The sequence below is a fragment of the Diabrotica undecimpunctata genome, chromosome 9 (assembly GCF_040954645.1).
Source record: "Diabrotica undecimpunctata isolate CICGRU chromosome 9, icDiaUnde3, whole genome shotgun sequence".
Lineage (NCBI taxonomy): Eukaryota > Metazoa > Arthropoda > Insecta > Coleoptera > Chrysomelidae > Diabrotica > Diabrotica undecimpunctata.
Window position 1 is genome coordinate 24,903,829 of NC_092811.1, and position 27,684 is coordinate 24,931,512.

The window sequence follows — 27,684 nt, forward strand, 5'->3', positions numbered from 1 at the left end:
AATTATTTTAATTTATTACCCTTGAAATCCTTTATAAAAATCAAATTCTTCGGAGTCAGATAGAATAAGTTGTGCATCACTATCTTGGAGAGAGTACTCCGTCTCTTCTTCAGATGAGGTATTATCATTTTTATGTTTTTTTTACTTTTCCATATTTGTTTGTTCAGAGAACATTGTTCTCTGAACACGATTGTATGATATCAAGTGACAGGTGGCTTTAAATTGTCTCCGATCAAGTATTTTTTACCGTCATATCTTCTAAAAAATGGAAGTATGATGGTTTCGATATAATCTGAAAAACCGAATTTGTCAAACCAACCACTTTTGGTTCTATTATACCTAGACCCCTCAGGACCGTCCTCTCTCCAACTTTCATACAAGTTTAGAGCTTTATACACTACATAAGAGGGAAAAATTTGACCATCAACAGTAGCAGAAAACATCACTGAGGTGGAGCTTTTAGTAGAATCCATCATCCTTTCAGGATATTTACATCCTCGTCTAGCTATTATTTTACTTCTGCCCGGATCATCAGATAAGTTAGTTTCGTCATAATTGATTATATTCGATGGAGGAATGTTAACCAGTTCTACTCCAAGTCTGTCAAAGTATTCATTAATTGTTTTCGGAGAGATTGCTGTTCTCGCTCGTTTTATGGTTTGGCATAATCGGAATGACAACCTAGCCTCGTACCCTTTCAAAAAAGAGTAGACAAACTCCCGACCAGATAAATTGTCTTTAAATTGCTTTATGGTCTTGCATTGGCGGTCATGGCAAGACGGTCAATGGGATAGCCCCATTGACTACAAATAATTAGGCGACTCACCATAATTTTTTCCGCCTCTTCAGTCAAAGCAGTTTGTTGTGCCCCCCCCCCCCCCTCTTTTTTAGCTGATCACCCTTTCTGAAATGTCTATAAAGAACACTATAGTTGATGCCATATTTACTCTCAGTTTTCCTGAGACTGAGACCATTGGCTATATCTGCTACGGCTTTCTGAAGAACCTCTGGATCTTGTATTTTCTTTGGTTTTACAGGTTTGTAATTCCTTGGCATGTTGAATAAAACAAAAAAATAAGGGGTTTTGGATTTGTGGGGTGAATAGAAAGAGCTGTCTACTGTATTTATATTCACCCTACACATCCTAAATATGTGACATAACCTCAAATAACATTTGAAGTTATGTCACTGACATGCCTGAAAATAGGAAAGTGTGTTATTTATACATTCTTAAAGTATGATATCTATATAACACTAAAGACATAGTACAAATCAAGAACATAACATGATAGAATATAATACTTACATGTAAAGTTTAGAAGATGACGAAATATCTGCTTAAAACAAAACGAGTTATTGCAATAAATCTGACTCTCAATGCTGCCAACCACATAAACTTATTTTTCCCTTCAAATTTAGAGTGTTATCAACTTGCAACCAGAAATTTACCCCCTTACCACTACTTCTACCCCCTAAAATGTGACATATACCTATTTTGGACGTTTTGTTACTATTCACCTCATTTTACAGTACTTTATAAAATTGAAAACTGATTATTTGGGCGGCCTCAGGAATGTTTTAAAATATAAACAATTTTTTGGCTTATAAACAAATATAATGTCTCGGTAACTATTAGTTTAAATTAAATTCAGAAAACGACGTTGGAAAAGACTCAGAAAGACGCTTCTTTTAAAAGAAAAAAGGTGAATTATAAGGTTCCTGAGATATAATATATCAAAGTTTTTCCATTACTTTTTTCTTTCGGAGCTCTTTCTCGATTAAAATTTTCATAACTTCGTTTTTGTTTAAAATTTAGATTGCAAAATCTTTTAGATTGCTTTTAATAAAATTTGGTGGACCGTTTTATTATATTATCAAGGTTTTCTAGGCGAATTATAAAGGTCATAAGTACAATAAGTGGTTGAAAAACATTGAATAAAAAGGGCTTTTCCCCCCTTTGTGTATTTATTGCTACTTTGTAGCAAGGGTTATAATTTAGAACATTTTAACCAGTTGTATCTTATAGAAAATTTAATTACCTCTTTAAATTTAGTACGACTTTGCTCCTAAATAAATCGTTTTAAAGTTATAAGCAAGGAAATTAGAAAAAAATCGATGTTTTTAGTAATTTTTAAATATTTTAATTTTTTTATTGACCTATTTGAGAGGAAGGATAAGTCAATTATTGTTACTAAAGTTATCACAAAACTTTTTCTGTAAAAATCCGAATGGCACCTCAAAATAGATCCAACCTGGTCTAGTATTGGTTAAGTAAATTGTGATCATTAAAAAGTGGTGGAAACAAGTCTGTTGGAATCATCGATGTAATATACTATAATCGATAGGTGGAATAATAGATAACCCACTTAATGATAACTTTAATGAATGAACTCCTAGCTTCCAATCTTTTCGCCGTCGAGTCGCTGATGGCGGTTGCTGTATATTTCTTTGTCTGGCAGATTAAAAAAACATTTAATTGAGATGGACAAAAACACCGTAATTGAAAAAATTCACAAAAATATAGATGTAGTAAAAAAGGATCTTACCTAAACTCATAAAAGAGCGTTCACGAAAACTACATAGAATGATCCAACGGATGCTCCAGAGAGCCATAATGGGAAACAATTCCCAAAAGAACAGACAGAAATATAAATAACATAAGTAAGGTCTGTGAATGATCGAATATATCAAACAGGTAGCAATGTGACTGATACTGGAAACTTCGTGCTGCAGTGGTTGTGAAAAAAAAGCAATGACTCGAAAAAACAAAAACAATATTAGATTGAACTCTCTTTGGAGGCAGACCTCTGAGCATGACACAAATATTTATCTCTACCCATCCTTCTGAGCACTTCCTCGTTGGTGACTCTGGTCGGCCATGGAATTCTACATTCTCCGATATGTTCAGTCTTTTTAACTATTTGCGCTTTTTACGTCCGTTTCCATCCGTACAGTAGTTGTGGCCAGACGTAACATTCAAAAAACCTTATTCTCAGCGCAATATTTAGATATCTGTCACATAATAATAGCCTGAATTTTAAGAACGCTGTCGTTGCCATTTCTAGTCGTACCCTGATCTACTCCCAGATATTTATATTTTTCCATTCTCTTTACTTGCTGCCCACACAGGGTTAGTTGTTCATTATTTGTATGGACCTTCAACATTATGATAAACTTCACGTCAAGTCAAGTAAAATTTGTAGATCTTCCATACTCTTCTATAATTACCGTGTTGTCTGCATATCTTAGGTGTTTATTACTTCGCCGCCAAGTATGTGATAACAAAAGCTAAATAACAAGAACATAGAATTCTATGTTTCACAAAATGACGCCAAATGTAGACAACTTACAGTTTCTTTTGCAGTCTTCCCAGTTTTATGTTTTCAATGGAACGTGGCTGGATGTTAAAAGGCAGAAGGCAGGAGACCAATGGCAACTATCATTCCACAGCCACCTATAGGTGGCTGTGATAATTCATAAAGGAAATAGTAGAAGAAAGTGAAAAGGTTATGTTGGTAAATGGTAAATATACATATACATATAAATTTATGTATGCATAGTACATAAAAAAAATATGTTTATGTAGTCGTAGTCAAAGATGTGCTCTACCGACGTACTGTGTTGTATGTGGTTTCTTTAAAACAATGTAAGTTGGCAGATAACTATAATATAATGGATATTAAGGAAGAAATAAAGACAGAACTTGAGGAATATAATAATGGGTTTAGTAATGCAGACGTACGATATATGCAGAGTGAGTTATCCACAGAAGTAGATATAATAGATGTTAAAAAGGAAACACAAGATGATTCAGGTGAGACACTAAATTAAACATGAGAAATGTGAGGCCAAATATACCTAAACAAGATACATTTCCTAGTTGCAGTTTTGTATGTTTTAATATTTCCTTGAACTAACAATAAACTAAAACCAAATACATCTTTCATATCCATTTTTAATGTTAAACATCATTTAATTGAAAAATACTACTTACACAGCACAGCTGGCTTTACACAGCATATTTTGTTTGCCGTTTACCACATCCCAATCGCCATTTCTTCTTTTCATGTAGATCTTCAGTGAGGTCTCTGTTTTTATTTGTCCTTTCATTTGTAAACTTGGACATTCTCTTTTAATCGTTCTGTTTGGTGTTCATTCCCAAGTTTTCAGTGGTATTCTTGTTTCATCCATCCTTCACATATATCCACACACCAGAGTAATTGGAAATGTGACTTTAATTTTAAACATAATAAATACAACTTAACATGCAGTAGTATGTCCAGTATCATTCTTGTAAAATTTGATTCCATTCATTTTGTAGAGTTGATCAATTAATTCTTAAGTGTAGAATTTATACCTGAGTAGTAAGATGGTAGGACCTTTATGAACTAAAAATTTATATCAATGGATTCTGCTTCAGTTAGAGATGAAAGTACCATATGTTTGAGTGTGTGCTCAATGTTGTGGCTGTTTAAGGATTACCAATCTAATAGCAAAGAATATAGACGCTTATAGAAGAATTTTTCACTGTTATTTTTGAGCATAGCAAAAGATGTGACATAGATAAAGAAAAGTGGGACTAGTGGAACGCACGTGTTGCACGTGGTACCACTAAGGAGCGGTTTGCTTCTAAAATATGAAAGAGTGGGGCAATAAATGCAACTTTAGATATTTTTATATGTAGATGCCGCGTGGTCGTAGAATAGGATTAAATTTTTGCGTTTTATAAAATTGTTTAAAGAAAATAATATTATTTTAACTTTTAATAAATTAATCTTTTTAGAAAAATTATTATAATTCAAATTTTTAATTGAAATATGTACAAATCTTAAGTATAAATCAGTTTAAGACTACATTGTAATAATTTCACCAATATTCATTCATTGTGAAAATTATGTTTTAGATACTATTAGTTGTTATTTTAAAACAAGATTAAATAGTACCCATACAGCGTAAAAACTTTCACATATAGGTACTATTCATTAAAATGTACTGTTAAAGTTTATTTTGTTATTTCAAAAATAAATCAGGAATGCTTTTTGTTGTTATTGAAAAATTATGGATGAAATGGAAGTTTTGGCGAAATGGAAAATTTCATAATTTAGTAAAAAGTTTCATTGAATACTTTTTTTTTAAATTGAAATTTTTTAAAATTGTTTCGTTAATTTCTGGGCAGAAAAACAGTATAATAAAAAGTTATGTGACGGTTTTTCGTTGTGTTGGAACAAACCAATTTTTAATTCAAAGTTATACAATTAAAAAAATAAATACTTTGAATATTGTAAATATCATACATTTTTAAGTTTTAAAATTAAAAATTTAACAATTTAATATATTGAAAATAAAGATTTTATTGTGAAAAAACAAAAAAAAAGACAGTTTGCAAATCAATGGCATCGAAATTTGTTTAGGCGTAGATGCAAAGTTACCCGTTCGTACTCCTTTCCCACTTCCCCCTAACTACATATTTCATTATGAAATTTTCAAGATAGTTTTAAGCCGACGGCCACGGCACCACGCTGTGAGTTTATGCAGCCACCCTCTTAAACCGTAACCAAATCGCCCATTTGAACTGGTCTTCTATAAGCGTCTATCTTCTTTGCTAATAGTTTTATTTCCAATTTTCTGTTATTAGTAGTTAATTTTTTTAGACTTTATATAAACACTTTGACAGATTTATTATGTTTATTACTACTGCCATCAATCAATTTTTGTCCAGATAAACAAAAAACATTTGCAAAATAAGAATTTTCACTAAATATTCTATACCCTATTCATTCTACAAATTCCCAATCGTCAATGTGTAAGCCAAACAGGGTCGTACTGATGTACGACCTATGTATCATATGATTTTGAAAAATATTTACTTTTGAAACTGTTAGTGTAAGAATTTCTTGAAATTTAATCATTATATCACAATTAAACTAAACTCTAAATAAAACACGACCAGTAAATAACTTAACAATAACTATAACATAAATATAACACAATATATTAACTTAGAAATCAACATGATACAATTTGAATTTAAAATGCTGGCAAGTTGAGATCTGTAACATGAGAATCTGTCTCGCATAAAGTAATAAATTAGATTTAATAGCCTCTTGACGAATGAGACAGCGAATATCAACATGTGCTCATGTTTACTAATGGGAATTTGGTAAACGAATGTACTTTAAATTATACATAAAAAATAAAAAGTTTGTAATCTGGACTTTAGTTACGTATACAGTATTGTTTATTTATATTGTGAAGCGGCATATTAATTACTTAACAACTTAAAATAGTAAATTGCAAAAGGCAAACTTGCTTGTTTTATGGGTGATTATCTGAAAAGTGAGTCTCAAAGATAATTTTAGTATTATAATTAAATTATTTTTGCTCAATTTCTGATACAAAGACATAGGTCTTTGTATCAGAAATTGAGCAAAAATAATTTAATTATAATACTAAAATTATTACTGAAATGCTAACATGTACGAATTTACTGCATTTAAATAATTTTACAATTAAAATTATTTTTATTAATAATTTCGTGTAAAGAATGTTCATTTGTAATTCCCGTGTCATGTCCCGAAACTCATATCACAAATATATTCATCACAGTTTCTTTATCCTTCTACTTTTAACAACCTCTGTTTGTAATTGGATTAAAAGAATAATTTAATATTTAAAATCTTGAAACTCAAAGATACATAAAGTCAAAATTCAACTACAAAAAAAATTATATATTTTGTCCCCGGCAAAATGAGTAATTCCTGTTTTACAAACAAAAATTGTTTGTAAAAATCATAGATGTCTCTACTTTTAACGACGCTCACAACCGTAAGCTTGTGAATCACCGCTGTGACTCCTAAGTCCTAACCTATTAGTTAAGCATTGGAAAGCAGCGAGAGTAGATGTATTACTATTTAAAACGCTGCAACCACATGTGTAATTCCCAGGGTAAGTTTATTTTTGGTAAAAATAACAAATTTTTTTATGCATCATTCAATGTTAGACTTATTTAGAATCTGTTTTATAATATAATAATTTTCAATTTTTTAATTTAAAGCTTATAATGAATGTAAAACACGTATTTTGCAATATCCGGGTCAGTAATTGTCCATGTCTTTTTAGTGACATGGGAATTACAAGTGAGATACGGGAATTTCAATCACTTGATATTTTATTATTGATGTTAATTTTTTTTTCAGAATCATGACTAAACTTTCCAAAGAAAAGCTTTTAAGAAGAAAACAAGAAAGGGAGATAGAAAGACGCAGGAAGATAAGAAAAGATCCAATCAAAAGAGCTGAACAACAACAAAAAGAAAAAGAAAAGTATCTGAGGCAACGAAAAAGTAAAATAAAAAAATCTATCAATGAGATGACTCTAAAACAACAAAGACTGAAGAGGAAACAATGGAGAACTAATTTAGCTGCATTCAGACAAAGACAAAAAGCTCTAAACGAGACTGGACAACATTTGGAAAACAATACACCCCCAAATTCTTCAGATGAAGAAAATGTACCAGAAAATATTAAATCCAATATTGGGCGAAGGAGGGCTATTCAAAATAGAGTTAAAATACATAGAGAAAAGTAAAAACAAGGGAGAAAATTAAAAAGCTAGAAGCTGCACTAGAAAAATACTAAAAAAGGTATCATAGACTCAAAGCGGAAAACAGAAAAAAGAGCTACAGGTAAAACAGCCTAGAACTCCTTTAACACCACTAACGATAACTGATTTGATTATCGATCAAACACCGTGTACTCCTGGAAAAAATTTAAAGTTGATGGAATTAAGAAAAAGATTCTTTTTGGTCATGTTATGGAGGAACAATTAAGACATTGACACAAAGAGTGTGAGCAAAATAGAACAAAGCAAGTTATAAAGAAACATGTCTGGAAATATTATAAGAAAATATGGATTGAAAAAATACTGCTCAAGAAAGATTGGGTTTAGGAATTTGAGCCCAAAAAATATCAAAATAAGTCTATCTTAGTACATGAAAAAAAAGGTCTGTAGGTATGGATACTGTTCGACGATGGATACATAAGTATTTTAAAGAGGATTTAAATTCGAGAATTTGTACTGGAAAAAAAGAGTACATAACTCGAAATAAAACTGCAGGTTCTATTCCTACCTTTTACTGTACGATGTCAGAATGTCTTAAGCATGATGTTCCTGTTATTTGGGCCCACTTATTACCGGTGCTCAGGATTCAATAGGAGATGCCACTACGGTTCACTTTTTAAGTGATAGCTCAGCGACCCAATATCGCAATAAATTTATGTTTTATTTTTTGGTCAAAAATTTAAATCGACACTTTAGTCAAATAAAAATGGTGATATGGAATTATTGCGAAGCTGGACATGTAAAAGGATCACCTGATAGTATTGGAGGGGTATGAAAAACGAACTGCTGATCGTACTGTAGCACAAGGATCTGATATTGATTCACTAAGAACAATCATAGACGTGCTTGAGGTGAAACAAAATGATAACCTTATTTTTAAAGGTACTATGAAAGTACATCAGGTAGTATCTAAATTTTTGTCAAAATGTTGGTTTTGCAGTTTGTCTTGTTTCACGTGTAAAGAAACATGCCATCATTATGGACTTGGATGTTTGAAGTATAAAGATTTTGGTTCTAAAGATGTTCCTTGTACAAGCAAGACTTCAAAGTTAAGATATGAAGATGTATATAGTGTGTTGTAATGTCTTCAAAAATAAAATAGGTTGCCACATTCTTGACGAAGTTAAAATTAACGCTAAGAAAAATGTTTCCAATGAAAAATACAAATATTCAGCTATATGCCAAAGCGAGATGAATAAAGATGGAGAAGTTAAAGTTAAATTATATTTATAACATTATAACACTTATTTAATAATCTCTAGTGTTTTATTGTAATTCCCATGCACTTCGCGAAATTCCCGTGTCTACCCTTTTCAGAAAATTGTAAAAAAATCAAAAATCGATCTTAATTCAGAACGTTTTTTGATAATCTTCTTTCTAATAAAAAAACCACATCTAATAAAATGAAAATGTGATATCTTGTTTGAACTTTTTTGTTTGCCCAAAAATCTATATTATGAGACTCATTTTGCAGAGAATCACCGTTATATTTATTTCTTATAGACTTTTATTTTTATTCCAAGTTGTTGAATTTATGCATTTTTTTCATTGCAATCAAAAAAAAATTTTATAGTTTCATTTATATTTTAGGTGTTTCCGAAATTAACAATAAAATGGAAACTAAAAACACATCACCCAAACATTTATTCTACAAAGAACAACAAATAAGTCATCATGCTGAAGAAACCCCATTAAACAAAAAAATTAAAGTTCAGATTGGAAAAAAATCTTACAAGTGTGAATTTTGTTTTAAACAGTTTACAGCAGCAGCGAATTTGAAACAGCATATAAGAACGCACACTGGGGAAAAACCTTACAAGTGTGAAATTTGCTTTAAGGCATATACTGCAGCAAATAATTTGAAAATACATTTGAGATCACATACTGGGGAAAAACCTTACGAGTGTAAAATTTGCTTTAAGACATATTCTGCAGCAGATTATTTGAAAATACATTTGAGATCACATACTGGGGAAAAACCTTACAAGTGTGAAATTTGCTTTAAGACATTTACTGTAGCAAATAATTTGAAACTACATTCGAGATCACATACTGAGGAAAAACCTTACAAGTGTGAAATTTGCTTTAAGACATTTACTGCTGCAAATAGTTTTAAAATACATTTGCAAACCCATACTGGGGAACAACCTTACAAGTGTGAAATTTGTCTTAAGCAGTTTTCTCACAAACACAATTTGATAACACATAATAAAGTACATACTGGAGAAAAATGTTTTATGTGTGAAATTTGCTTTAAGAAATTTACATCCAATGATAATTTAAAAAAGCATTTGCGAACGCATACTGGGGAAAAACCTTACAAGTGTGAAATTTGTCTTAAGAAGTTTTCTCAGCAATACCATTTGAAAAGACATAAGCAAGTACATACGGGAGAAAAGCCTTACGGTTGTGAAATTTGCTTCAAGCGATTTGCTACCAAAGATAAATTATTAAACAGTCATGCACAAACACATACTGGGGAAAAGCCTTACAAGTGTGAAATTTGTCTTAAGCAGTTTTCGCAGCAATGCAATTTGATAACACATAAAAAAATACATACTACAGACAAATGTTACAAGTGTGAAATTTGTTTTAAGCTATTTACTGCCGCTGATAATTTAAAGAAGCATTTGCGAACACATACCGGGGAAAAACCTTACATGTGTGAAATTTGTGCTTTACAGTTTGCTCATAAAAGCAATTTAACACAGCATAAGCAAGTACATACTGGGGAAAAACATTTTAAGTGTGAAATATGCCTTAAGCGATTTACTACAGCACGTCATTTGAAAAGACATGCGCTAATACATACTGGAGAAAAACCGTTTGAGTGTGAAATTTGTTTTAAGCGGTTTGCACAAAAACCAAATTTGAAATTACATATAAGAGTACATGCTGGAGAAAAACCGTATGAGTGTGATATTTGTTTTAAGCGGTTTTCACAAAAACCAAATTTTAAATTACATATGTATAAGAGGACATGCTGGAGAAAAACGTTACAGATGTAAAATTTGGTTTAACCTTCATCGGATGGGCTTCAAAATATTACACTAAAGACGGGTCAGGGTCTGAACGGACTCCATTCTTAAATGGGTGAACTATCTCTCTCTCTCCAATGGCGCTACAGCCCAAATCGGGCCTTGGCCTCCTCCAAACTATGCCTCCAACCTTGTCGGTCCCGCGCCGATCTTCTCCAAGTTCTCACGTCTAGCAAATTTTGCGCGTCCGCTGCCACTTCATCCTCCCATCTTTTCCGTGACCTTCCTTTTGGTCTTGCGCCCTGCATTTTACTATCAAGGGCTCTTTTCGGCAATCTTTCTGTCTCCATTCTTACTACATGATCAGCCCAGCGAAGTCTCTGAAGTTTAATGAATTCTGAGATCGGTGTCTCTTTGAACAGTTGATAGACTTCATGTTTATACCTGGATCTCCATATTCCGTTTTCGTTAATAGGTGCAAATATCTTTCTTAGGACTTTCGAAGTACGTTATTCTTTTACGTTATGTAGCAGACGAGAGGGGGTAAAAGGCGAGTTTCTGGCGCCTAAAAACTGGAACATATCGGCTAAGAGAATAAACCCTGACAGAATATTCTGGTCCTCCAGGTTTGGGGTTGGGCAATGGGCCGGTAACCCGTTACCGTAAAAAGTATAACACCACGAAACCTTTAAATGGGTGAACTAAGCTTATATGAAAAAAGCTGTACCAGTAACACATTATTTTTATAGTATTGAACATTTATTAGACTAAAGAATACACATTACTACAAAATACATTATACTGCTGGTGCTAACAGACTAAACAACAACTACATACTATTTGTACAATGTATACAAACTATCTCTGATTTTGCGTGTTCTAGACATACAAAATTGTTACATTTTACACATATTTTACTAGTTTTTGTGTCTTTGCCTCTGCAACACATATGGTACCACCCCCTTGTATTTTTTGTTTGTTCTACTCTGAGCTCAGTAATATTCAAAAATTCTGGGAATACTGCCATATGATGCTTTTTATTCTTTTCGATGTGCTTATTGTTATAACGTCTGAAAACATATTCTTTATAAGTTCCTTGCCCAGTGCCAGAGACAAAAAATACTACTAATAGATTTACCAGAGAAATTAAGACGATGGGAGGAGTACGTTAGAGAACTTTTCCAAGATGAAAGAGGTGAAATGCAGAAAATACAATAATTAAATCATTTAGAGAGACAGAAGATCACGATAGATGAAATCAAATATGCTATTAAAAACTCTAAAGATAATAAGGCAGCTGGATTAGATGAAATACCAGTAGAACTGTTAAAACTGGTGAAGAGGATAACTTGGAAGTATTGGCAGATTTATTCAACACGGTGTACAATACCACAAGAGTGGCTGAAGTCAGCATTTATAACCATCCCTAAAAAACAAGCATCAAAAGAGTGCTCTGATTATCGAACACTGAGCCTCATGAGTCATACTTTAAAAGTACTGCTGAAAGTAATACATAAGAGAATATACAAAAGGCTAGAGGAGGATATTAGCGAGACGCAGCTCGGGTTCCGAAATGGAATGGGTACTCGAGAAGGACTATTTGCCATCAACATATTGATTCAGCGATGTCGGAATGTAAACGTTGATCTATACTTGTGTTTTGTTGACTACGAAAAAGCTTTCGATACAGTAAGACATGAAAAACTAATATCAATTTTATCACTAATAAACTAATATCACTTATTCACAATTGCATTGACAGTAAAATCATAAATATAGTGCAAACATTATATTGGAACCAAAGTGCCATCGTTCAAATTGACGGGTAACACTCAGAAGAAATGAAGATCTGTAGAGGAGTTAGACAGGGATGTGTTTTATCGCCACTTTTGTTTAACTTATATTCTGAAGAAATTTTCCAAAACACGCTCAATAATATCAAAGCGGTAGTTACCGTTAACGGAAAATTAATTAACAACTTACGATATGCAGACGACACTGTGATCATAGCAACGAGTATAGATCTACAACATCTTATCAAAAGCTTAAGTATGAATTGTGCTGACGTGGTAATTACTATAAACGCTAAAAAAACGAAGTACATGCTAATTACAAAAAGATCACAAAATATACATCACCTATTGACAATCAATGGTAACGTGATAGAACAAGTAGAAAAATATCAGTACTTGGGAACTTTGATCAATGAAACCAATGATCATACTGTAGAAATAAACAGACGAATAGAGATTGCCAGATCAGCATTTATACGAATGAAGCCACTCCTAACGTGCAAAAATCTAAATTTGAACGATTTTTTCGCAATTTGAGAATTTGTAAGTTAAAAATGATTATTTTAACAATGATGATTCATAGCCCGTAAGAGAATAGATGGAAAAAATACATCTATCTATCTGATTTTGAGGTAAAAAAAGTGCGAAAAGGATAAAAAAACGTGGTATTTTCGAATTTTATCTTTATAATAGTTACATGGGAACTTATACAATAGAATTTGATAATGTGGAAGAAAAAATGTTCAATTACCAAATGAGTTTTGAGGTTTATGTGCAAATAAATGAGTAAAAAACGGTTTTTTTTTTAATTTTTCGGTGCTTTCCGCTCAGAAATTGAAAATTCTGCCTTGGAAATTCAAAAGAAAGAAAAAAAAAATACATTAAAAATTACTATTTAAAAGTTAGCCAAAAATTATTAACATAACCTAAGAAATTATTGAAAATTTCAATGATTTTTTCTAGGCTCAATTTTCAATATAAAATTTTGAAAAAAATCAGGCTATTTTGTATTCGAAAGATACACCTTCATGAATTTTTTCAGATTTTTTAAAGTAAAATGGCGTCCAGAAAAAAATAAAGTCCAAAAAAGCTTCTTTTTTAGATTTAAGAGGTTCTGTGGCCTCTGGGAAGCTACATATTTGTATGAAGTCAAGTTCTTATACGCTTTATCGAAAGCACTGATCAGTGCGGGGGCACTTTTGACCAACTTATTCCGCTATAGCCTTTAATCTAACCGTTAAATGTTCTTGTAGGCATACATTTTTATCAATACAATATATAAACTACAGATAGATAGAAGACTGACGATTAAAAATTAAGATCTATAAACTAACAGCCAAAAATTGTGATCTGGGGTCAAAATAGACCCCGGCCAGTCCGATGAAGGTTAAGCAATTTTCCCAGCAACGTTATCTGGAAAAACATTTAAAAAAGACATATTGGAAAAACAGTGTAAGGATTGTTTGAAACAATTAACTGAATGTATATTCGGTATGACCGTCGAAATTAAAAACAATATGTTTAATGTTTTAGAAGATGTCTCCATAAATCATTGTGTCACCAGACCTCTGTGTAACCAAATGAATTTTGTTCATATTTAAAAAAAAGTTCAGTCAGTTTGAGATTGAGGTCTCGAGATATGGTGAAACAGACTATTTTTATTTAAAAATAAAAAAAATATATTTATCTTTGAAAAATCAGTATGGTAAAGAAATTTTATTGAATTAAAAGGAATAAGAAGTCGAGTGCGGGAGTGTACATTTCAGATAATATAATTAGATATATAATCAATATTTTGTATAGCTACATAGAACTAGAGAAAGACTTTAAAAACTTCTGAGTATTAGATAATATCAACCTGTGATTATATTTTTAATATACACTCATGGACAAAAATATCGAATATTTTGGAATTTTCCAATTTTTTTTTATTATTTTAAAATAATTTTAGATTACTGATAATACTCATATAGTAGGCTGATGTACTCAACTGGTCTGAAATATTTTGATGTTTATTTTGACGTTTATTCAGTGGTTAGTGTGATTCATACATTTTATCATAAAAAAACCTTCTTCACGTAAAGCAAAAATCATACTATTTCGGTTATTTTTAGTTTAATTTATTAAGTTTAATTAAATATTGTTTTTATTTAATTAAGTTTAAAATATCCCACCAATTCGACACGGCGATGAAGCCCAAGTAGCACATATTGTAATTTTTTACAAGGAAGGATATGCACAACAAGATATCGCACGACGTCTCAGCAGAACTGAATCTATAGTTTCGAATACTCTGAAAAGGTACCGTGAAACAGGAAATTTTGTACGAAGGGCTGGTCAAGGACGTCCAAGGTGCACAACCGCAATTTATGACTGTTTTTTGGTTCTTAATTTTACACGAAATCGTTTATTGAGATGGATGCACTTAAGAAATGAGCTATTAAATGTTAGACAAGTTAATGTGAGTTCACAAACAGTTAGACGTAGATCAAAAGAAGCAAACGTAAAGCCCAGACGCCCCGCCAAAGTTCCACGTTTTCTCCAAAATCATAAAACTCATCGTTTTGAATTTGCAAGAACACATATTTAGTGAAATATCGACAACTGGAAAAACGTTCTTTTCACTGATGAGACCAGAATCCTATTACGGAAGCCAGATGGTCAAAACTACGTCTACAGAAGAGTTGGAGAACGATTCGCCAGCTGCAGTCTCGCCCAGACCGTTAGTTTTGGAGTTGATGGCATAATTCTTTGCGAAGGTATTAGTTGGGAGATACGTACCGCACTTGTGGAAGTGATTGGACGGATGACTGGTGATTCTTACGTTTAAAACATCCTGCAAGATTATGTTTTGTCATATGTTGGTTACATTGGATATGAAAGATTCACGTTAATGCACGATAATGCTCGACCACATAGCGCTGCTTTAGTGAATAATTATCTTGATGAGGTCCAAATTCCACGATTGGATTGGCCACCGTTTAGCCCGGATTTAAATCCAATAGAGCACATGTGGGATCATCTAAAACGCAGCATACGACAAAGAAATCCCGTTCCAAATACGATAGAGCAGCTTCGACTTGCTGCACAGGATGAATGGAATGAAATTTCCCAAGGATATGTCCAAAATTTACTTGCAAGCATGCTGAGAAAGATGCAAGCAGTAATAAGAGCTAGAGGGGGGAATACTCGTTACTGATCATGCACTTCTTTCAGTTAAAACGACTTGTTTAAGCAATTTAAATTATACTTTAAGTTTAGAGTAAAATAACCTTATTTACCTAATTTTAAACATTTATTTTTTTCACAATTTTCTCCGTATAAAAACTTTAAAATTGTTCATTAAACATTGTTAAAATAAACTCTATTTTACAATAAACGACTTTATTGACCAGAATTTATTTTGAAAAAACAAAAACTAGAAAATTCCAAAATATTCGATATTTTTGTCCGAGAGTGTATTTTTATATATTTATATACATAAATGTATAACAAAATTTATATATTATATTTTTAACCCGTTTTAATCCATCAATCATGAAACATTAAGTTACAAACCAAAATGTAAATAGTATACGAATCTCAGTAATGGTTTTGGAAATCTTAAACAGGAAAACAGCTTTGAATGAAAATCGAGAAAGAAAGGCTTATGCAGAATAAGAGGCCAAGAACTTAAAAAGAGGGAGTTCAGTTTTAATCGTAGCTACAAGAAGACTTTTAACCTTGAGAAAAAATTAAAAATTGTCAGCGAGATAGTTGAAGAAGAAGAAAAGAAGTAGTCATAGCATGTGAGTTGGCCTCTGCATACCCCTCTCTAGTGTTAGGAGGTTGTATAAGGATGGCAAGCTTCAGGTAGATATCAGTGGTGATAGATTGACATAGCGACATAGCTGTATTTGGTATTGCGGTTCCAAATAGTAACGATGAAGTTTCAACTTGATGGGAAGATATGTCAATAAGGCGGTTTGAAGAGTCTTTTCATTTTCCACACACAAACGTCGTCCCACTGTAGTTTATTTAGCTGTTCACTTGGTGACTGTACAACGACTTTATTTCGCGAGAGAAAACTCAACGCGAAGAGCTGAACGATAACTAACGACAGCGTTGAAAAGTTATCTTTTTTTATTTTTTTTAAAGGGAGATTTGACTACATATATTGTTAGGTAGGTTTTCAGTATTTTCCGGCCACCAGACGGGTAACATGATCTGGTGGCGCCACCGAGCCGGGCATTTATTGATGGTTGGAACAGGGGTTTTTCAACAACTTTTACAACCTGTTTCAGTTCCAAAAATTATCTGTTTCAAAAAAACTGCTTCAGTTTCAAACTGTTCCAACTCTAACACTGACACTGTGTTACGTACGGGTTGCTTCCATGGTACAATGAATTTGCTTCAGTACCAGTTCGGTTTGTTCCAGAAAGGTTGTTGCGTTAACAATTGTATTTGTGGTTGTATATTTTAAAAGTTGGAAGTCTTGTCGCGAGTCGCAGTAGAATTAAATTTTAGATAGTTTTATTGCCGGTTTAATACCTACGTGTTATATTCCTTTTAAGTAAAATATTCTTTTATGAGTTCGAATTCTTTATTGAAAAGTGTATCAAGGCACAATAAAAGTAGCCCAGTCTGGAACATTTTTACCATAGTTGACAACACGATTGCGAAGTGTAATATGTGTCAGTTACAAATGTATAAATCATCAATAACAAACTTAAAAAAACATATTGAAAGAAAGCATTCAACTGTGAATATTTCACAAAAATCTGTTGTGTGTAAGTAGTGACATTGGAAATATAGAAAAACGTTTTGGACAGCGCCAGTGTTGTCATCACTACCACTACTAGCTGCGATTCACAGCAGTCAAGTGCTAGTTGTATATCCACCGCAACCAGAGACATACCTGAACGTACTAAAAAAACGTAGAATTATGACACAAGAAAGAATTACATCTTTTTCAAACAAAAAATTATCTTCTGAAACAAAAAAGTCCATCGATTCGAATTTATTATTATTATTTACTATGGATTTTCAGCCATTTAGTATTGTGGAGGATGTGGGCTTTAAAACATTTGTACAATCTTTAAATCCTTCGTACAGACTTCCAAATAGGCAAACGATTTCTAAAACTCTAATTCCAGCTTTCTATGAAAGGTGTTTAAATAGAACTAAAGAGGCCGCACAAAATATTTTAAATGTTTGCATTACTACAGATTGATGGACATCGACAAACAATGAAAGTTTCATAGCAATCACGGGCCATTTTATTGTCGATAAATTTCAAATGCGCAGTATTCTCTTGGAGTGTGACTTGTTTGAAGGTAGCCATACGGGAACCAATATATCAAAAACTTTAATCGATGTTGCAAATAGTTGGCGGTTACAGAAAAAAGTTATTCTTGCTGTATCCGACAATGCTGCTAATATTAAAAAGGCAATTGCCAATACAGGATACACCCTTAACTTAAAGGTGCAGGATGCTTTGAAATTGGCTCAGGATATCTTAATAAAAGTGAAGACGATAGTAGCGCATTTCAAAAGAAGTAATAAAGCTATTAAAATGCTTTTCGATACACAAATAAAAAATGGAGTGAATATACCATTAAAGGTTATCCAAGATGTCCCGACAAGATGGAACTCAACTTATCATATGGTAGAAAGATTTGTTTAATTGGAAAAAAGTCTTCGTTCCACGTTGGGTCTCCTAGACGATTCATTGCCTAGAATTTCAGGAGAGGAGTGGACTATACTTAAAGAACTGTGTCAAATTCTGGAGCCGTTTGCTGATGCAACGAATTGTGTGAGTGGTGAAAATTACATGTCAGCCTCGCTAGTGATTGTATTAACTAGAGGGCTTCTTAATGTCTGTGATAATTTATGAGTGGAAAATTTTAATGAACAATCCAAAGACGTTTTAAACTGTTTACGGAAAGGTCTTCGGTCCAGGTTGGGTAATGTGGAATATAGTGATACGCTAGCCATTTGCACCTTACTGGATCCTAGATTTAAATATTTTGGGTTTAAAAACAGCGATGCCGTCGAAAAAGTTAAAAAGGTAATCATAACTGCCCTTACGGAAATTATTAACGCACAATGTGAACGTCATGAACCTGAGCCTATACCTAGCACATCATCAACTCCCGTTTCACTATTGGCAGAAACCGAACAAAATAAAGCAAAATATTGTTTGTGGGATTCCTTAGATAAAAATGTTTCCCAATTTAAACCCAAAGTTACTTCCAGTTCGAGGGCTATAATTGAATTTCAAAGGTTTTTGGAAGATGAAGTCGTTAGTCGGAGTAAAAATCCTTTAGACTGGTGGAGAGAAAATGAACATAATTACCCGTATTTAAGTCGTTTGGTACGCGCTAGATGTTGTGCGTTAGCTACCTCTGTGCCTTGTGAAAGGTTATTTTCTAAGGCAGGAAATCTTTTAAATGAACATCGAACAAGACTTAGTGCAAAAAAATTAAAATATTTGTTGTTTATAAATGTTAACAATTTTTTTTAGATTTTCTGAAACCAGGAAAAATTTAAGTTATTACCTGCTAGTTTTGTGTTCCTTATTGATAACTATAGTACACATCCACATAATAGTTTTATGGTTAAACAAATTGTACCTATACTTAATTTTTTGTTAGATGATATGAATTTACCTATTAACTTTAAGTATTTTCTTATTAATAAATCTGCAATAATAATAATATATAACAATATGGATGTAGATTTTATCGTTGACAAAGAATGATTATATTATATTTTGTTTTAGTTTTATTATATTTTGTTTTATGAAATATATGTCTAATATTTATTTTCGATTTTTTACTATATTTTCTAAAAAATATTTAACATTGACAACGCCGCACATGCCAGCAAGTTTACTTTACTTTACTTTTTCGTGTCTGGATCCGACTACAGTTTTTCTGCCCAATATCGTGCTACGTCTACACCCTTTGTATTTGCGAGCCATAAATCATCGAGGGTGCACTGTGATGGGCAAAGTCTGCATACTCTCAGGTGCTCCATGTTCTGTATTTCCCCACATTCACAAAGTGCGTCGCTGTCTGTCTTGATGCCCCATTTAATCAGGTTCTGTTTTACAGGGGCAACACCTGTGCGTATGCGATTCAGTGTCCGCCAGGTTCTCCAATCCAGGTTCATTCCATTAGGTCGTTCTGGATGTAGGGGGAACAGTTCGGGTGGTTCGACGCTGACATTTCTCATAAACCTTTTCCTTGATTTAAGTCGGCTGATTCCTGGTGGTTCGTCAAACCCGTATAATTGGTGCCTTTCATCGAAAGTTTGCCTGAACTTCTCCACATATTGTGAGGCGCATCTACGGTCATCTGGTGATGAGAATCCAGCTACCCGGTACAGTAGGGGTAGGGGGGTAGGCTTCATACAACCGGTAATTATTCTGCATGTTTCATTTAACGCCGTGGTGACTTGTTGGGCGTGTCTAGATCTACCCCAGACGGGACAAGCATATTCCCCTGTTGAGAAACATAAGGCCTCAGCTGTTGTCTTCAAGACCTGGGGGTTTGCACCCCACTTGCTCCCTACAAGTTTCCGGAGAAGGTTGTTTCTCGTAGAAACCTTTTGTCTTGTGTTCTGACAGTGGAATTTATACGTTAGTGACCGGTCTAGTACTACTCCAAGATATTTGGGCTTATCAGTATGTTTCAAGCGTTGTCCCTCCCAAGAAACATTCAGCTTTACATGCGCCAGTTGGTTGTTGAGATGGAATGCATGGGGGAGCACGGAAGGAGCCTCCACGCAAGTGATATTATAAGAACAATATGTCACTGGCGCTCCCTGGAAACGCCCCTCGGGCGGCCAATCCTTCCACCACTGGATCCGAACAAAGTAACGAGAATCAACGGCTCTTCTCAGAGCCTACACTGACAATGATGGCCAGCAAGTTTAAATTCATGCTTTATGCTTTGTTTATGCATATTTCCGCTCCGCTGGAACTGCAACCTGCAACAACCGTATTAACAGCACAGCAATGCAACACCATTCTCTGTTCCAAATTCCAAGAAATTTTCTAACCTCTTATAAACAATGGCTTTACGTATCTAGAAATTTGTAATTCTGAATTCCAAGTACAAATGCAATTGACTGATTAAATAGGTACACAAAATTATGCTTAAAATTTTAGGTCGAGTTTACCGAAAGTACAAGCTGAATATAGCCGCAAATGTCAAACATGGAACAACAAATTTCGGTATAGCAGTGTTGGCATGTTTTTATAATGTAGATGCTGTATGCTTCAAATATAAAAAAAAAAAGCTTTAGAAAAGTAAATTTTGTTTATATTATGTTATGAATTCTGCAATTTTTGATTTATATAAAACAACAATGAGTAAATATTTGTTTCTTTGTAGATTAATTGCAGTTAATTATTAGAATTTTTTTTCGCAATTACCCTTTGATAGATTAGGGGATAGATTTGGCAATCGTCAAATCAGCAGTTGCCAGATTACAACAGATGTTTGCAATTAATCTTGAAAGAGACTAATATTTACTTGTTATTGCTTCATACAAATTAAAAATTGCAGAATTCATAATCAAAATGTCCTTTTTAAAAGCTTTATCTCTTTATATTTGAAGCATACAACATATGCATTATAAAAACATGCCAACACTGCCAAACCGAAATATTTTTGATATTTGCGGCTATATTCAGCTTGTACTTTGTTGTAAACTCAACCAAATTTTATTTACCAATCGTTAACAACTCAAAATTAAAATACGTACCTGGCTACACCTTCTTTGTATCATTTAGTAAAGTACTTTTAAACTTTGGATAGAATTTAAAATTTAACCTAATGTAACGAAAGACTAAGGGTGACTATTCGTTACAGCATTAAGGGAGTACAGTTATTTTGTGCTTGATATCGGCCCAGTCTCTTAATCTGGGGAATTCCATCCGGAATATCTTGCAAGGGATAGTACTTATTTATTTTTTTAATTTTAAAATACGAAATTATACTTCACAATTTCGAATTTTCAAATTGTAAAAATAATTCTGTGGTGTATGTGCTAAAAAGCAATTCTAGCGTACTCTAACAAGATCAGGAATTGTTTTTTGATCAAATACAATAAAAAATTTTGAGTTTTATCTCCCGGTGATTGACTTTTAATTAATTTTATTTATAGTTTATAAGAAGAGAGTTTTAATTAATTTGTAGATTTGTACATATTTAAATTAAAAATTTAAACCATAACATTTTTTGTTAAAAGTTGAAATAATATTTTATTTTCTTCAAAAATTTTTATAAAACGCAAAAATTGAATGCTATCTACGACCAAGCGGCATCTACATATAAAAATATTTAAAGTTGCATTTATTGCCCCACTCTTTCTTATTTTAGAATCAGTAATAGCGCTGACATATCCGGCATATCCGCTCCCTCTAGTGTCTAGTGACAAATAAGAAACTAAACTAAAATCATGATCAACTTCCATTGTTTTTGTGTATTGTATAAGCGTCTATATTCAGTATATTCTTTGGTATAACCTTTGGGACGCTGAATGTTTTTGATATGACCATAGATCAGAGGGATATGACTTCCCTCCTTCCGTGCTGTCCAGACCCCACACTAAAAAATGACAGTGAAAGATCAATATTCTTTGGTTTGGTGGTTGTTTGGTCCATCTAGTAATAATTTAGTAGTAATTTAAAATCTTTTTATTACTCGATGGTTTGATATATATTCTTTCTAGGCGTCTGAATTATATTCTTTGGTGATAAGGTTATGTAGTCAAAGATGTGGTTTCTTCAAAACAATTAGGTTTACACATAAAGGCATATAAAATAATGGATATTAAGGTAGAAATTAAGACAGAACTTGAGGAATATTATAATGGATTTAGTAGTGCTGACGTACGATATATGCAGAGTGAGTTATCCACAGAAACAGATATAATAGATTTTGAAGATGTTAAAAAGGAAACACAAGAAGATGATTCAGGTGAGATATTAAATTAAACATGAGAAATGTGACGCCAAATATACCTAATAAGATACATTTCCTAGTTGCAGTTTTGTATAGGTTTTAATATTTCCTTGAACTAATAGTAAAGTAAAACCAAATACATCTTTCAGATCAATTTTTAATATAATAAACATCATTTAATTACAAAATACCACTTACCTATCCGTGGCTTTATACAGCATATATTCTGTTTGCCTTTTACCACATCCCAATCCCTATTTCTTCTTCTCATGTATATCTTCTTCAGTGAGGCCACTGTACTTTAATATAATAAACATCATTTAATTACAAAATACCACTTACCTATCCGTGGCTTTATACAGCATATATTCTGTTTGCCTTTTACCACATCCCAATCCCTATTTCTTCTTCTCATGTATATCTTCTTCAGTGAGGCCACTGTACTTTAATATAATAAACATCATTTAATTACAAAATACCACTTACCTATCCGTGGCTTTATACAGCATATATTCTGTTTGCCTTTTACCACATCCCAATCCCTATTTCTTCTTCTCATGTATATCTTCTTCAGTGAGGCCACTGTTTTTATTCGTCTGTTCGACTTGACTGTAGACTAGGACATTCTCTTTTCCTCCTGTTTGGTTTCCGTTTCCAAGTGTTCAGTGGCATTCTTATCTCATCTATATCCATCCTACACTTATGGCCACACCAGAGTAATTGGAAATGTGACTTTAATTTTAAATGTAATAAATACAACATGAAATATAGTAGTTTTTCTAGTATCATTCCTGTATAATTTGATTCCATTCATCCTTTAGAGTCGACCAATTCTTAATAGTATAATTGGTAAGAGGGTTGGGCCTTTATGTGAACTTAAAATTTATATCAATAGATTCTGCTTCAGTTAGTGATTAATGTACAATTTGTTTGATTGTAAGCTCAGCATTGTGTGTTTATAAGAATTACTGATCTAATAGTTTTATTTCAATTACCTGTTATCAGTAGGCTAAACTTGATTGTTTTAGATTACTACATTTCTTTCTTAAATACTTATTTGTTTTTATTCATATTGTTGAATTTAAGCACTTTTTCCTTGCAGTAAAAAACAACAAATTTTTATAATTTATAAAAGTTATATGTACTATAAATGAAGGGTCTCAGGGGAAAACCATGAATGTCACAAAATATTTTATTGAAAAAAATGAATTTTACAGTTAAATACCGTGTAAATACTAAAATATGTGCCTGATATATTATATTCCAAAACATTTATCATTAACATTTACTACTAAAAACTAGTACTTAAAACTAAACCAATGAAACAGTTTTTGTAAAAAATAGGAAAACATCAGTCAGGGTCAATCTTTTATGGAAGAAAATCATGAAAGTCCAGGTGCATTTCTTTTCTGAAGCAAATGTTTCTTCATTACAACAGGCTGCAATTCCTCAAGATTTGAATTATTGACAATTCCTTTGTTGTTGTTTATCTTCATTTCATCAGGTATACTCATGTACATTTCTTTTGCTTGTTCGGATTTGCAAAACTTTGACAAAAACTGTCTTTGAACTTGTCTTTGTTAATAGCAATAAAGTTGAAGTATGATTGCCTGGGTAGTTCAAATTCCGAATGTGACAATTTATGTGACTTTGGGGCTCTCAAGTTTGGTAGCAGTATATGAATCTCTGTGAAATACAGTGCGAAAATGAGTACTAACACACATCATCTCTTTAATTTTTTGCATAGCAAAAGGAGCTTTTTTGACATATCTATCGTTAAAAAATTCAGTCCATCCCTTGATGAAACACTGAGATACTGAAATTACATTAAATGGGGCAGGCTTTGTGCGAGAAGCTATAATATTTTCCTCCCAATCAACAGGCATTTCCATTCTTTTTTTAAGGTTAATAAGTCCCATATTTTTATTGCACTCAAGGTATGAATGGCATATGGAACGGGATATGTTATTGTAATGGATTGAAGATGATTTACAACTGATACCATGTAATGAATAAACCTTACCACTGTATAGTTTTTGTTTTGTCTACCTGCTCCGTCACAGAAAATGTGTAGATGTTGAGCAATTGGAGGCAAATGATGCATAATAAAATCGAAAAGAAACGAACACACTTCATCTGATCCCTTTTTAGCAGTAAACTCTGGATATATATAAAAATAAGAATCAGCGTTTGATAACACATGGATGTTAAAAGAGTAAATCGAGAGCTGTCGGCGGTAATATACATTATTGGTGGAGATATTCGGTAAGGAAACATTTTTTTGGTAGTCCATAGCTATAGCTTCATAATTCTTTTCTATTCGTTTCCTTCTTTTGCTTTCCTTTTTCCTTTCATAAAACACTTGAGCCCTACGAAGATGGAGCTCTCTAAGTGTTTTTAATTTGGTTATTTCATTATGTCCACTTTTCTGGTCTGTTTCAGCTGCTTTCATTTTTGCAGTAATTTCGTCACATTGACTGCAGGTATCCGATCGCGGATAACCGAAACTAATGTTATATTTTTGTCTAAAAATTTCTCTGTAACTTTGATAAGAAATTTTAACTTCTCGGCTTCAGTTTGTTATAATTTATTTCTCCCCTTTTATCTTAAGGAGCCGTGCCAGACTGCTTTAACTCTTTTTGTAGAAGTGTTGTCCCTGTAATACCATGAACTGCACGAAAAAATTTAGCACAAACTTGTACTTCTTCGTAATGTTTTTTCTCATCCTCAGCATTAGCAGTTGACCTTGGCTGAACTTTGATCCTGTACATATAGGCTGCATGATATATTGCATCATGTACATTTTTGGCCCTAGATCGCCGCCTCTGTACGTTTACGAATGATATAGGAGAACACAAATACGCATTTTGTTCATTATGAGATATCAATGAATTAAAATGATTTAAAATTCTTTGTCTATTCATTTCAGTTACTGTGTGACAACACTTCAAGCGTTTGCATTTGCAGAATTCACCAAACTCATGTGACTGAAGCTTCATTTTTTTCATGGCTTCATAGAACCTGCCCATTTTCACTCTCTTTTTAGTGGATATGTTTCCACTATTTGCCATAATTGTTTTAAATAAATTAACTAACCAAACAGAACACACGTGCACAAGCACGTGGTTATAAAGATGTATTTACACACTGACACGACCGTTTGCAAGACAAGGATGCCAATTACATTTTCTGACGCTGCTGAGTGGACATTCAGTATTTCAGCCGTCTACGCGCGGACATGCACGGTTTTCTACCGATATAGGGTATTTAAAAACTAATAACTCGTGACACGCACTGTTTTCTTCCTTATTTGAAATGTCCAAACATAGATATTAACAAAACTTACTAGATGGCGTACTTAACTCAATTTTAGTTAATTTGTGACATTCATGGTTTTTTTTCCGAGACCCTTCCTATACTATAATATAGTTATAGTTTCATTTATATTTTAGATTTATTCCACCATCAACAACAAATAAGTCAACATGCTGAAGAAACCCTATTGAACAAGGGAGTAAAAGTTGAGATTGGAGAAAAACGTTTTAAGTGTGAAATTTGCTTTAAGACATATACTGCAGCCAAGAATTTGAAAATACATTTGAGGTCACATACTGGGGAAAAACTTTACAAGTGTGAAATTTGCTTTAAGACATATACTGCAGCAAATAATTTAAAAATACATTTGAGGTCACATACTGGGGAGAAACCTTACAAGTGTGAAACTTGTTTTAAAACGTTTATTGCAGCAGATTTTCTGAAAATGCATTTGCGAACACATACTGGGGAAAAACCTTACAAGTGTGAAATTTGTCTTAAGCAGTTTTCTCAGCAATGCAATTTGAGAAGACATAAGAAAGTGCATACTGGAGAAAAACCTTACCAGTGTGAAATTTGTCTTTTACAGTTTTCTCAGCAAATCAATTTGGTAATGCATAAGAAAATACATGCTGCAGAAAATTGTTGCAAGTCTGAAATTTGCTTTAAGCGACTTACTGCTGCTGCTAATTTAAAAACTCATTTGCCAACACATACTGGGGAAAATGGTTCAAGTATGAAATTTGTTTTAAGCAATTTTCACAAACAAGAAATTTGAAAACACATAAAGGGTACATGCTCCAGAAAAACATTACCCATGTAAAATTTGTTTAAACGATTTTCACCGCAAAGTTATCTGAAAATACATACATAGGGGAAGAGGGGGCACAGTGTTACATAAATGTTTTTATTTGATGTCATTTTGACAGGATTTCATTAAAAATAAAATTTTTAATATTTTAGAACTCGTTTGGATTTGACGCATACTATTATATAATCAACTATAGGAAAAACTTACATGACTAGTCGGTAAAAACGATTTTGTAGAGAAAATACAATTGTAACATTGTGCCCCACTAGTGGGGAACAGTGTTATATACTATGGGGTACACTGTTACACAAGGAATACTGAAGTGATTAATGAGAATTTTATATTAAATACCATTTATTTGTCGTAACTCTACATACAAATAATATAAAATTTATTTTAATACATTATAATAATTTTGAAAATCTACGGGAAACACCAGCATTTCACTTCTGCGTGCTGTCTGGCCTGAAGGTTTGGGAGTTGGTAATTTTAAAACAACTTGGGAGACATTAAATACGTAGTTTTCATTGGAGGAAATAAATGTGAACTTGGGAAATAAACGACGGATATAGGTAACTTTCACTGTAGTTTCAGTTTTGCCAATAATATGTCCTATAGACAATATTTCTATGCCTTTTGAGATACCTTCTTTAATGAGAACATAATCGCCAACGTTTATTTCTTTATTATCGTCGTAATCCATTTGGGATATCTCTTCGTCATGACTTATAAACGATCCCATACTTGATTCACTATCAGCACAAGAGAAAGATTCTTCCGATTTCTCTGAGTCAGAAGAATCTTCCATATCTTGAAGTTTACGTGTATTTGATTGAAAAACGTTTCTTTTTACAACTTCTTTTCGCTTTCTGTCATTTTCATCTTTATTAGGCGACTCTTCGTCTTCTGACGCTGATGTCTGTTTCTGAATCCTTTTATGTAAGACAGACATTTTTGTTTTACCACATTTTTTTGACGTGTTTATTTCACCGCGTTTTCTAGTTGCGTTCTTCTCATGCCTTACTTTTAGATCAGCAATTAGTGCGTCTTTAATAGGTGTATTTGTTAATATTTGACTTTTACGTTTTCGGTTCTTTCCTCTTCCTTCTTTTCTATCTTCTGCTCGAGGAAAAGGGCGAACTTGTTCTGGAGAGACTAGCGATGACAACCATGATGAAGTTGACGGAACTTCTGAGGATATTGCCGAACAT

At 32.8% G+C, this 27,684-nt stretch overlaps 1 protein-coding gene across 3 annotated transcripts; it reads left to right on the forward strand.

The window, feature by feature from the left end:
- Positions 1–3,551: 3,551 nt before the first annotated feature.
- On the forward strand, positions 3,552–26,801 carry LOC140449693 (uncharacterized). Of its 3 annotated transcripts, none has more exons than XM_072542980.1 (3): positions 3,798–3,814; positions 22,115–22,362; positions 25,800–26,801. In XM_072542980.1, the coding sequence occupies exons 2-3, from the start codon at positions 22,209–22,211 to the stop codon at positions 26,438–26,440; spliced, it is 795 nt and encodes a 264-aa protein (XP_072399081.1). In that variant the 5' UTR covers positions 3,798–3,814; positions 22,115–22,208; the 3' UTR covers positions 26,441–26,801. The 3 variants fall into 3 exon arrangements, with proteins under 3 accessions (XP_072399079.1, XP_072399081.1, XP_072399080.1); XM_072542979.1 differs by lacking the exon at positions 3,798–3,814 and adding an exon at positions 21,776–22,060; XM_072542978.1 differs by lacking the exons at positions 22,115–22,362; positions 25,800–26,801 and adding an exon at positions 9,211–16,319 and having other exon boundaries at positions 3,552–3,814.
- Positions 26,802–27,684: the final 883 nt, after the last annotated feature.